The 12,806-nt window shown below is 36.5% G+C and overlaps 1 protein-coding gene across 3 annotated transcripts in view; it reads left to right on the forward strand.

The window, feature by feature from the left end:
• CSMD3 (CUB and Sushi multiple domains 3) overlaps positions 1-12,806 on the forward strand; it is a 586,238-nt gene that overhangs the window by 409,112 nt on the left and 164,320 nt on the right. For all 3 annotated transcript variants that reach the window (XM_058820586.1, XM_058820594.1, XM_058820602.1), the window contains 2 exons: positions 5,312-5,450; positions 7,533-7,720. In XM_058820586.1, the coding sequence (XP_058676569.1) occupies positions 5,312-5,450; positions 7,533-7,720 (327 nt within the window). The remainder of the gene's footprint in view (positions 1-5,311; positions 5,451-7,532; positions 7,721-12,806) is intronic.

The raw sequence follows: 12,806 nt of genomic DNA on the forward strand, positions 1-12,806 counted from the left end.
GTTCTTACCTGTGGGAGTGCCTTGTTTTTTTTAATTCCCTTAGTCTTGCCTCACAAAATTTTAAGAACATCTTCCTTTCTAAGGTACTAGCAATGGGACAATAACAAAGAGTTAAATAATGATTCATGTATTTGAATGAAAGATAGTAATTAAAAATTCTTCTACACTGAAGGTATTCTGAGAAACTATAAATCTGAGAGCAGTTTTCTGCCAAAAGACAGTCCTTTGGTTTGTGTCTGTGCTGCAAAAAATAGCTCCATGTTTTCCATTTCAAAGTTTTCTGGATCCAATCCTGCATATATACCAGAATCTTAAGTGACTGTATTTGCTTATTTTTCTCAGAGATTACATTAAAAATTCTGTTATGCAAAAACAGATTTTAGGATTCAGGTTAACTCTGCATTTAGGGGTACTATAAACTGTCTCCCAAGGTTTCAGACTTTCTTCAGAAATTCATAGGTCAATATTTTTTCCTTGTGGCTCGATTTTGTTTGTTTCTATTGTTTTGTTTCAGGCAAGGTCTTGTTTTTCATATTTATATCTATAAAAATGTTTTATTGTAAAAACTTAATTCCAATGGTACTTTCCATTCAAAATCAAATAATGCAATGATTCTGTATTTCATATGTTGGGATTTTTTTTTTAAAAAGGAAAGAAAAAGTAAATGAAGCCATGCATTCTGTTTCATTTCTTAAGAAGTAACTAAATTAAGAAATAAAAGCCAGAAAGCTGTGGAATAAGATTTTATTGCCTCCTAGAGAAAATAAATGGTAAATAAAAACCACCCCAACCTATATTTCCTTGTATAGAAATAATGAATGCTGAGATCATCACAGAGACAGTAAGGCTCAGTGCTTGCTTACCACTGTGTCTATGCAGGGGTTTATAAAGACAGGCTCACATAATCTGCATCTAGTTTTTACTGCATAACACATATAAAATTGTATATTTTTCATAGTGTTTTGACATTTGCCTTTCTTTCTAGATGAGCTGTTATATTTGCTCATACTCACCTCTTACGTCCAATGCTGTAAAAGGTTTTCTTTAAACTTTGTTTTCAGAGCTGGTCTGTCCTCAGTTAAAAATAAGGTTATGGCAATAATAATTTTCTACACATTAAATTCAGAAAATTATGGATTCTGAAACACATAAGAATTTAATTAAAATGCACAGAAACAAAAGTCTGTGACTAAGTTTAGAGAAGATAGTAAACTGGAAAGGGAAACATAATCTAATAACATTTTTCACTAGATTATGTTAACATTCTCAACTTACTATCTTATGAACTGACAATTAAAATAATCTGAAAGCATTCTATTGGAAGAAAATTTTATCTGGGAGATATTTTGCAAAGTTGAAGATTATGGTTTTTATTATTATCTTTTACTGTGGTTAATGGCATGACTTGAAATAAAATATATTGTGTCTGTCTAACTTAGTGTACTTTCCATTTATTCTCTTTTTGATTATCAACAGACCTTAAGAATAATTAAATGGAAACACTGTAAACAGCAGAGGTAACTGTGTGTAAAGAAAGAATAGGTATATAAGAAAGAAGTTACTCATATGGAAATATTCTATCAATGAACTAACAGGGGACTAAACTAAATCAAGAGCTCAGGAAAGTAGCATGAATGCAGACATCGGCAGAATTTAGTCTGGAACAGGGACATAGCATTTAACTTCCTTGTATCGGTATATGCCAATTCAGAATACTTCAAAAATGTCATCAGACTCATACAGTTTAGTGATCAGTTCAGTGAAGCCTGGTTACAGTGAATAACCTGAATATCCTCTTTGGTATTCTTCACATTTTCATTCCTAGGAAATGCAGAGAGTGCAACCTAAACCATTAAAGTACACGAAAATGAGGAATGTACAGGATTATACTGGAGAACATTAGTTCCAGCTCATGAGCAGCCTTTACATTCCATACAATCTCACAGTTCCTTTTTTACAGGAACTTTTACTTCAACAAGGTTACAGAAAGTTAAAGGTTTTTTAACTGAACTATTTTACAATTAATGAATATGTGTTGTTTTATAAAAATTTAATTTTACTCAGTTTGAAATTGTGACAAAGGAACATTCAATGACATATGCTTTTAATTAGAAACAATACAAATTTTAATTTTTTGAAGACAGAAAATTTGCCCTTATTATCCTTATTGTAAAAATAAGTAAATGTTTCACACTAAATGAAATTTCTCCCATCTCTTCCCTTGTAGCTAATGGAACTTTACCTATCAACTGAAACATCTGGGAAAATGTTATTGTGATAAAAATTGTATTCAGCAGTTGTCAAAAAAATTTAAAAAATGATGCTAGGTCTGGAATATATATTTTATGCATTTGCCACTACTATTAATTTGTGATATTATTGTGTTCTTAAAGCCATCCTAGTGTCTGTTGTTTCCACTTCTGTTTTTACACAAAATGATGATTTTAGAATTCATCACCAATTTTAATACAAAAATGTCAACAAAGATTCTAAATTTTTGGTGTTTTGTTTTGTTTTGAGTTAATTTTACTATTCATTACTCCCTTTTAATGTAAACAGATGGATAATATGTAGAAAGAATATACTCATATGTACTGTGACTGTGGATATGTTAATCTCCCTAAGTATTCTACTTGCTTTACTTGAATTCATAAATGACCTGTGATTTAATTATTAGAATCATAGATTCACAGAGTGGTTTGGGTTAAACCGCCTAATTCCCACTCTCCTGCAGTGTCAGGGACACTTTCTCTTAGACCAAATTACTCAAAGCCCCATCCAGCCTTATCTTGAAGAGTTCCAGGGATTGGCATCCAAAAATTCCATGGACAACCTGCTACAAGTCTCACCACTCTTCCAGTAAAGAATTTCCTCCTAAAACCTGATCCAAAACTACTTTTAAGTTTAAAACACTTCCCCCTTGTCCTGCTACTGAACGGCCTTGTGAAAAATCCCACTCCAGCTCTCTTGTAGGCCGTCTTTAGGCACTGAAAGGCACCATAAATTCTCCTGGAGCCTTGTCTTCTCCAGGCAGAGCAATCCCAACTCTCACAGGTTGTTTTTGTAGGAGAGGTGTTCCATCTCCCTGATCATCCCTCCTCTGGACTCTCTCCAAAGGGTTGATGTCTTTCTTTGTTGAATGCTCCAGAGCTGGAAGCAGTATTTCTCATGGTATTAGGAAATACTCTGTATATTTCCCAGAAGGTTTAATTATACCTTTACATATCATCTCTATCTGTACAAATCCTCTTGAGTGCAATCACACAGCATATACAGAACAGCCAGAGGATCAGGCCCAGACAACATTGGTTTATGAAAGGTAGGTTCTGAATGAGCATCCTGATCTCCTTATATGACAAGGACACCTGCTCAGGGTGTGTTAACTATCCAGCATTTGGTTAAGTGTTTGACACTATTTCCAGCATCATTCTCATGGAGAAACTGACTGTTCATTGGACAGGTTCATTGGACTCTTCACTGGGTAACTACAGACTGGATGGCTGGGCCCAGAGAGTCAGGGTGGGTGGAGTGACATCCAGCTGGTGGCCAGTCACCTGTGGTGTTCCCCAGGTCTCAGTACTGGGGCCAGTCCTGTTTAATCTCTTTATTGATGATCTGGATGAGGCGACTGAGGACACTCTCAGTTTTCTGGCATCACTAAGTTGTGCTGGAGTGTTGATCTGCTGGAGGGTAGGAAGGCTCTGCAGCAGGATTTGGTGAGGCTAGATCAGTGGGCCAAGACCACTGCTACAAGGTTCAATAAGGTGAAGTGATGAGTCGTGCACTACACCATGGAGCACTCCAGGCTTGGGGGATGAATGGCTGGGAAGGTGCCCATTGGAAAAGGACCGGGGAGCATTGGTTGACAGGTGGCCAAACACGAGCCAGTGTGTGTCCAGAGGCCCACAAGAAATCCAGTGGTATCCTGGCTCGTATCAGCAAGGAATGGCCAGCATGATCAGGGCAGCAATCATCCTCCTGTACTCGGTGCTGGTGATACTGAGGTAGAGTGAGTCCAGAGAAGGGCAACAAAGCTGGTGGAGGGTCCAGATAACAGCATTATGAAGATCCCCTGAGGAAGCTGACAATGTATAGCTTAGAGGAAAGGAGGCTCAGGGAAAACATTCTTGCTTCCTACAAGCACCTGAAATGAAGTTGTACTGAGGGTGTTGTTCATTTCTTTACCCAAGTAATAAATGACAGGATGAGAGGAAATGGCCTCAATTTGCACAATGGGAGGTTTAGATTGGCTGTAAGGACAGATTTCTTCATCACCAGTAGGGTTACCAAGCATTGGTACAGGCTGACCAGGGAAGTGGCTTAGTGCCTGACCCTGGAGGTGTTTAAAACACAAGTAGATGTGGCACTTAGGGACATGGTTTTGTGATGAACTTGGCAGTGTTAAGTTTGTGGTTGCACTCAATGATCTATATGATTATACGAGATTTAAATAGCCTTCGAGCTCACAGAATCTCTGTTACAAAAGACCTGAGTAATCCATTACCTTCCTAGGCCAAGATGATCATTTAGCAGAATTAAAACTCAAAAATATAAATCTTATCTGGAATCTTTTGAATAATATTATAAGAAGTTCTTTCAAAGAAGATCTTTAGAAAACCTAATTATTCTCTGGTGCTACATGAAGTCTCAGATAAGGAATAGTGAAGAGCAAAATTTCATTAAATGTTCCTTCTTTTCTTACTATTCATTTTGCTGGACTGAAATCCCACAACATTTGGAAACCTCAAAATCACAGAAAAATGTGGTTGTTTTACTCTGATTGTACTTAATGCTATTTTATTTATCTCAGAGTTTGAAAAGTGCAATTACTTGAATATTTTTAACATTTAATTTATATTATATCCATCTTGATCTGAACTAATCACTGTTATCTGGTGAAAAGGCAGATAATTGCATTATCAATGTAAGTATCATGTTTCATAGCCTAAGAAGGTTCTTTTAGAATGTCTTTAACAAGAAGTAGAAAGAGGAAAACTTATCCAGTCAAGTCTTTTTATGTGTGTTGCCAGAGCATTTTTCATTTTCAAGTTCACAATATATTCAGAAAAACCTTGAAATGATGCTATGCAAGCAAAAGGACAGATTTCAAAAGCAAGAGTTTCACATAATAGTATTAGTATTTGTCTAAGGCAAAATGTGAATATGTTTTTTGTTTGTTTCTATTAAAGCTTTGTAAATACCTCACTTGTTTAACTTTTGGAGGACACTAAATGTCAGTGAACAGATTGCTGCTACTTGCTTCTTTGTCTCTTACCTTCTTTCCTCAAGTTCAGTCTATTTTTATTCACAGCTCCCTGTGGAGGAAACCTGACGGGCTCATCAGGTTTTATACTTTCACCAAACTTCCCTCATCCGTATCCCCACAGCAGAGATTGTGACTGGACTATCAATGTTAATAGTGATTATGTTATATCATTAGCATTTATCAGGTAAGCTGCTACTTAAAAATTTTAAAGTCATGTTTATAATTTATTATTGGCATCATTATTATAACTTTATTATTGTTCAGATTTCTGTAGGGTAGTGTATGTGTACTTAATATAATTATCAAAGGGATTAGTAATTATCTTTGTTAAAAGTTACAATAACTATGTCAGAGTCATCAATACACATACAGGTGGAGCTTGGAAACTCATTGCTGTTTCCTTAAAAGCATCCTGTTTACACTGGCTAATGTTGAAGAAGATGGTGCTTAATTTAACTGAGATTCAGTTCCTGAGAAGGTGGCATGGAGTAACTCACTGAAACATCTTCAAACCAGGATGGTCTTTAATGATGAAAACTATTGATTCATCTGCTTGTATGTGACAGCTGCTATTTAGGCAAAATTTCAAAAGTAGTCTTTAAATTTAGTTTTATTAGTCCATATAATTTCAGGACACTCAAGATACTTCCTGATGTTCTGGCTATTAAATAGAATTGTTCTAGCCTTTTATCACAATAGAAGACTAAATTGAGTTTAATAGAATTCACAAAGGAACTTCTGCTCTCTGCATTGTTTGTAACACATGATGTAAATTAATATATCTATTATGTGTGAAAATTATGCATCCTAACTAGGAAATATGTCACAGAAAAGGTAAAAATGATACTTATGATGTCCCATCAAATTTAAGTTCTTCTTATGCTGGGTGTTCTATATTAGTGTCTATATTGTTCTGACCAGAATTAATGTGATGACTTCTTTAGACAGGTAGCTCATATAGTCTGTTCTTGGTGGTCAATAACATAGTATGTGTTTTTGTAAATCCATCCTAAAATCCATACTCAATTAACAGTATAATTATTTTGTCGGTGATTTCAGAAAGTTGTAAGTTGGTAGGAAACTTTCTATTGTGTACTAGCACTTTGTTGGTTTGGCCTAATATCATGAGCTCAATATATTTAAGAGTATTCTGCTTTTTATATTCTATATTTAGATATGAGATCCTCCATCTAAGAGTAAAAAAATGTTTTGCAGTGTGAATCCAGATACTATGAACAGTTTGTAGATCCCAAATACCAAGTTAAAAAAAAATCTCAATATATAGTCTGTTGCTATGAATCTTTGATAGAAATTCAGAAGCTTAATCTTGGTCAAAGAAGATTGCATCTTTTATTGCCTCATTTGTGACGCACAGACTGACCTAGAGTGTGAAACACTGCATACTCCACTAAGTCTGTTAAATGGTCTTTTGAGTGGAACTTACTCCAGCTAATCCTTTTAAACTCAAGATGAACTATGGCACTTAAATAATCAAAGCTGTTGACTTTTTACTTTCACATTTCTTTTATAAGGAAATATATTTTAAATAATCCTAAAGTTAGTAGGGGAGCTCTATCAGGTCTTCAATGCCTACATTTATTTCAGTGAGGGCCTACTGTCAAGTTGAGACCTAGTCTGGATTTTCATTCTCTTACTAATTACCTTTTTAGAAAACTTTCTTTTTCTACAGGGACAATCTTATAAGTAAAATTAGTTAACTCTCTGCCCTTAACTAAAATTAAGTTTGAATTTAACTAACTAAGTTATCAAATATAGTTAATAATGTAGTTCAGAAGAAAATGGGAAGCTTCAATACTTGATCTTTTTTATTTAAACTGATCATAGGCAAAATGCTTCTTGCTCTAAGAGATATGGAAAGATCATCCTCTGGCTGTTTGAAAGTCTTTAACCTGGCTGAAAGCTGAGTGCATTGTATCATAAAGCATTTCTGCCAAGGGTTCCAATAGATCTAGGTTGTTTATTTTTCTAAACCTTTAGGAATATGTTATTATTTTTATCTATTTAAAAAGCTTTTCTTTTTTCTGGCTAGCAGGAAGTTATTGTTTCTAAGGTGTGAACCAAAAGATTGAATATTTCTGTGTTTGCTAATAAAACACTTCTACCAACCATTTTTTTTTTTCTGACAGTGGATAGATTTTTTTCCTTTTATTAAAACAATGGCAGTAAATTTCAAATTTAAGCTAATAAGAGTGAAAATGTTAGGCAAAGCATATTCCATCTGATATTTCTCTTTTTTGTTTTCTAGCTTCAGTATAGAACCAAATTATGATTTTCTTTATATCTATGATGGGCCAGACAGTAACAGCCCACTGATTGGGAGCTTTCAAGACAGCAAACTGCCAGAGAGGATAGAGAGCAGTTCAAATACCATGCATCTGGCTTTTCGGAGTGATGGATCTGTTAGTTTTACTGGATTCCATCTGGAATACAAAGGTAAATAAAATTATTTTTCTCTATATTTACACCATTCAATGCATGAGTGCAAATTTTGGTTTAAATTCTCATAATTTTATGCCTGGTAATGTTTTTGTTTTGCCTGAGAATATGATAATGTGAATACTCAATTCATACAAGTACAATGTTATAAGATTGCTAAATTAAAATAAAGTTTCTGGTGTGACTTCATTTACCTGTAATGTTGAATGCATGATTCCTTTCAGTGTTTGAAGCAGGCTTACAAGAAGGCTGGGCAGGCACTTTTCATGAGGGCATGTAGTGATAGGACAAGGAGGAATAGCCTTAAGCTGAAGAAGGGCAGATTTAGATTAGATATTAAGAAGAAATTCCTTATTGTGAGGGTGGTGAGGCACTGGAAGAAGTTGCCCAGAGAGACTGTACACACCCAGTCCCTGGAGGTTTTAAAAACCAGGATGGACGCAGCTCTGAGCAACCTGGTCTAGTGGAAGCTCTGAACAACCTGGTCTTCCTGGCTAATGACAGGAGCGTTTGGACCTAGATGATCTTTAAGGACCCTTGCAACATAAATTATTCTATGAGTCTGTGATTCTGTGAAAAAATAGGAAACAGCAGTATACAGGTTTCAAAAAAGAATGTTGCAGTGGCATAACTTAACGACATATACATATATATATATAATGTAGAATTTAATTCTTTTTTTTTTATTTTACATAAAAGGTCATGTTGATTTAGGTGCATTTAAGGTCCTGTCAGATGAAATTACATGCAAGAATCTAAGAGTCCAATATTGAAAATAAAACACTATTTTGGCTAGACCTTTATATGATAGACCACAGCAGAGCTGTCCACCTGTCTCAGAGCTGCCTGAGGTCATAGCACAGTAAACAAGAAAATGTAGACTTTCAAAATATATAATCAACATGAACTTCCATAACTGCCTCTGCATGGCTTGAGAAACAGAAATATTTGCTATTAAATGAATATGAAAATATTCTGTAAAGACAATCAGAAAGAAAATAAGGGTGGTATAGACCTCCTTGGTCTTATTTTCTTCTCCATTTATTCTGAGAGCCGTTAGTAATTTCAAAGGTATAGAAGGGAAAGAATAATGTATTTAGTGCTTCATAAAGCCCATGAAGCCTCCTTATGCTTTCCTACAGTCATTGGATCCTAGAGATGTCAAGAAAGTTGTCTCCACAGTATGAGCTAGTCCTGAAAAGTTAAAAGTAGGTCTCAACCATATTGATGGTAGGCCCAGATGTATGATGTTTCAGTTCACTTACATATATTTCTTCTACTAAATTGAAAAATAATAAATGCAGATAGAAGTGCTAGAGCGAGATCACAGAACTTCTGAAGAACAAGAAAATAAATTATTTTTAAAGAGTCCAATATTTTTCTTCTGTACTGTTGAATGAAGTCTTGTGTCGTGGAATCAAAGTGCTTCTCCTTTCCATCAATCTAAGTGTGAAAGATATTTATTAGGGAGACAGTATCTTCTCATGCTTCTTTTCTGGTGAGGGGTCTGGGGAAGCAGAAGAAGCTGGGAGGGAACACAGCCACAGCACCTGGCCCCACCTTTCCAACATGATATTCTGGCCTGAGAGAGCCTACTTAGGTGCTGGCTGGGCATCAGTCAGTTGGTCATAGGCAATTGTTTTGCATTTACACTACTTGTTTTTCTGAGGTTTTATGTCTGTCTCTTTGTTTAAATTTTCCTTCCATTATAATTTATTATTTTTTCTATTATTGTTATTATTATTACATTTTATTTAAACTATTAAACCATTCTTATTTCAATCTACAAATCATCTCAATTTAATCTTTCCAGTTCTCTCTCCATACCACTGTGGATCCCACGAAATGAGTAGCTGCATGGTCCTTAGTTGCTGAATGGGCTAAAACTCAACAGTCCTTTTTGGCAGGCTGACTGCAGGTCTGACCAGAGTGTGTTTAAGAAAATTTGTTTTAGTCATCCATTATAATAATTCAATAGTCACTGGTCTATCAAAATCACAATGTTGATTTATTTGGAGTCAGAGTTGTTGTGCTTGTTCTGAGAATTGGGTTATGTATTACTTTCTCTCTGTGTTCTTCTTTTGTTACCTCTGGGGCGTGGATTAAGGATATAATTTTGATGGACTGTGTAACACTGGTTCAAGATAAAATATTTCCTGTTTGTGAGACTAATCTTGTATTTTTGCTCAGTATGGTTGTCACATATGTAGTTTTAGGAACCACCTCTTGAAAACTATTAACAATCACACCTTTTACCTTTTCTCATCAGAGACCCAATCTATGGGGCAGATGAGGAGGAGCACATTCCTTCACCTTTTCTTTCACTTTCACCTTTTCATTCTCCTCCAGGCCAATTTCAACAGCTCTTGAGAATTTTGAATATCCTTGAGATGTTCAAACCAGTGTATTCATATTGCTATGTCTCCTGCATGTGTTTCAGGTTTTGCTTGAGGTTAAACAATTATTTAGGGATACTGCCCAGGGTTCTGCCCTGAAGCTGGATTGTTACAAGCTACAGAGTGTCGCAGACATCCTTTCATTAAAAATCCTTTCTTAGGGGTTTTCTTCCTGAGAAGCTGAGAGGCTTCAGGAACAAATGTAAACAATGGTTATCTGCTGCTGTGGAATGCAACGGGTGCATCTGTGATTGGCCCATCTTGGATGTTTACAATTAATGGCCAACCACAGCCCAGTTTGCTTGGACTCTCTGTCTGAGACACAAAACTTTATTATTCATTCCTTTCTATTCTTAGCTTAGCTGGCCTTCTGAGATGAAACTTTTCCTTCTATTATTTTTAGTATATTTTCAATGTAATATAGATCATAATATAATAAATCAAGCTTTCTGAACACGGAGTCAACATTCTTGTCTCTTCCCTCACCTGAAAACCCCTGTGAACACCGTCACAACAGAGTGCCTGGGAAAGGGTGGGCAAGTACCAAGGACATTGTCCACCTCCAATGTTTTGGTAGTTCAGCCCCAAACAAGTGTAGAATGCCCAAAAACTACTAAAATATTTGAGGAAAGTATCTTGTCACACTAGCAATTCCAGAGAGACATAAATCATTGCAATGTGCTGGGACCTGGCCCAGGCCTACCAAGCCCTACTAAACATAATTGACTGTCCTCAAGCAGAAGAGGCCTCTGGATCTGACAACAAAGCAACGGGAGCTCTGGCTCCTCCATGGTAGGCCTTGCAACTGAACCAGAGGAACAGCCTGTGCTGGTATCAGTCACCCCTACACACAAACAGAAATATTGCAAACATTAGCTTGTTTGGTAAGGAAAGAAACTCTTCCTAAGAAGGAAAAGGAGGAGGAACTGGATGAAGAGGGCTACTCCAAAGGGCCATAACAAGAGGAGGAGTAAGAGGAAGAAGTCATAAACAAGTCAGTTACCATACAATGAGCAGACACCTTGGCTGTGCCAATGCTGGGTTAACAGGGTCAGTAAGCTGGAATTAGAAGGAAAAGTCCAGCACGTGGGATCCCTTTCTAGGGAAGGGGACATTGTCAAAATGATTGCAAATGGGGTACAAGCCCTCGGCCTCTGAGGATGATTTCTTCCAGGCATGAGCAAAAGCTATCCTTTTTAAGATGATGTTATAATCCATTCAGGCAAATGGGCCCCCATGAGGAGATGTATCCAGTACCTGAAGGAATTAGCTATGCTGCAGGTGATTTATGATGACCTTTATACTGAACAGTTATCCAAAGATCCAGAAGTCCTGTGTAAATGATCCTCATGCTGTAGGTTTTTACAGAGCACATCAAATGTCACTGCCTCATTGGCAGTAAAGACTTGGGAAGACAGAGAGAGACAATCAGTGGATAAACTGGACATGGAGAGAACATGAGAAAGTGAGATAGAATATCAGCCTCAGTCCCAGAGACATGGGAATATGAGTTGCCAGGAAAAAAATCACAAAAGGGGTTTTTCCAGGAAAATGGCCACTCCAGTTTCCAGCAGGATGGGGGAAATAATAAAAGTGAGAAAACTCATGGGTTGAGATAAAGGCAGTTTAATATAGAAAACAAGAGCCATGCATATATACAGAGGAATTCATTCCCATGGGCAGGGAGATGTTCAGCCATCTCCAGTAAAGCAAGGCTCCATCACATGTAATGATGACTAGGGAAGACAAATGCACAACTTCAAATGTCCCTCCCTTCCTTCTTCTTCCCCAAAATTTATATCCAGGGCATGGCATCATATGATATAGATGCCATACCATATGGTAGGATCCAGCTTTGGTCATTTGGCATCAGCTTCCCAACTGGGTTTGCTCCAACTACCTCAGGAGGGAGTGTTGCAAGGGCATGTTGAAAAGGCAAAGCCAAAGTCTTCTCAGGTTCTCATAGTGATAAGCTGAGAGCTAATAGACTGAAAAATTGACATAACAGAAATTCCAATTGCATATTAATAAAAAAATTAATCACTCTGATAGTCAAACGTTGAAAGTGCTTGCCCTTAGATTATGGCATTGGAATCCTTCAAAATCATAACTGGACTGTATAAAGGCCTAAGTAACATGATCAAATTGGCCCTGATTTGCATGGGAGTTGTACTACATCACTTTCAACCTAATATTTTCTGATTTGATGAACATAAATTTTTCATGCAAATTGTAACTGATGCAGTTGTGTCCTATATGTACATTAATCATATTTTAAGTGTAAGGGTACTCAAATTATACTTCATTGGTGGACCCTATTTTTCAGATCCAAATCTCAGACTGACCCATGTCCCAGGTCTAATCTGTAACCACGTGGTTGAGTTTTATTGCCATTCTCTCTCCCTCACTTCATTCCTATATTATAATGGAGGAAAAGCTCTTTAGTTCTATCAGGTACTCTGGAGAATGATTACTGAATGCTTGCTATAGTTTGGTATGTCTGTAATATTATCTCCAAGAAGTTTATTATGGCTTTATTCCCTTTGAGACTTAGGGATGTAGTGGTAAGTCATCATGTTCTGGACAAAACACTTGCTTCTCTTGCCTTCCAATACCATTTTCCAAACACTGAGATACTGGTTTTCAGGAGGATTTTGGCATCATTACACTATGATATTCAACAGAGA

This window comes from Ammospiza caudacuta, chromosome 1 (genome assembly GCF_027887145.1).
Source record: "Ammospiza caudacuta isolate bAmmCau1 chromosome 1, bAmmCau1.pri, whole genome shotgun sequence".
Taxonomy (NCBI): domain Eukaryota; kingdom Metazoa; phylum Chordata; class Aves; order Passeriformes; family Passerellidae; genus Ammospiza; species Ammospiza caudacuta.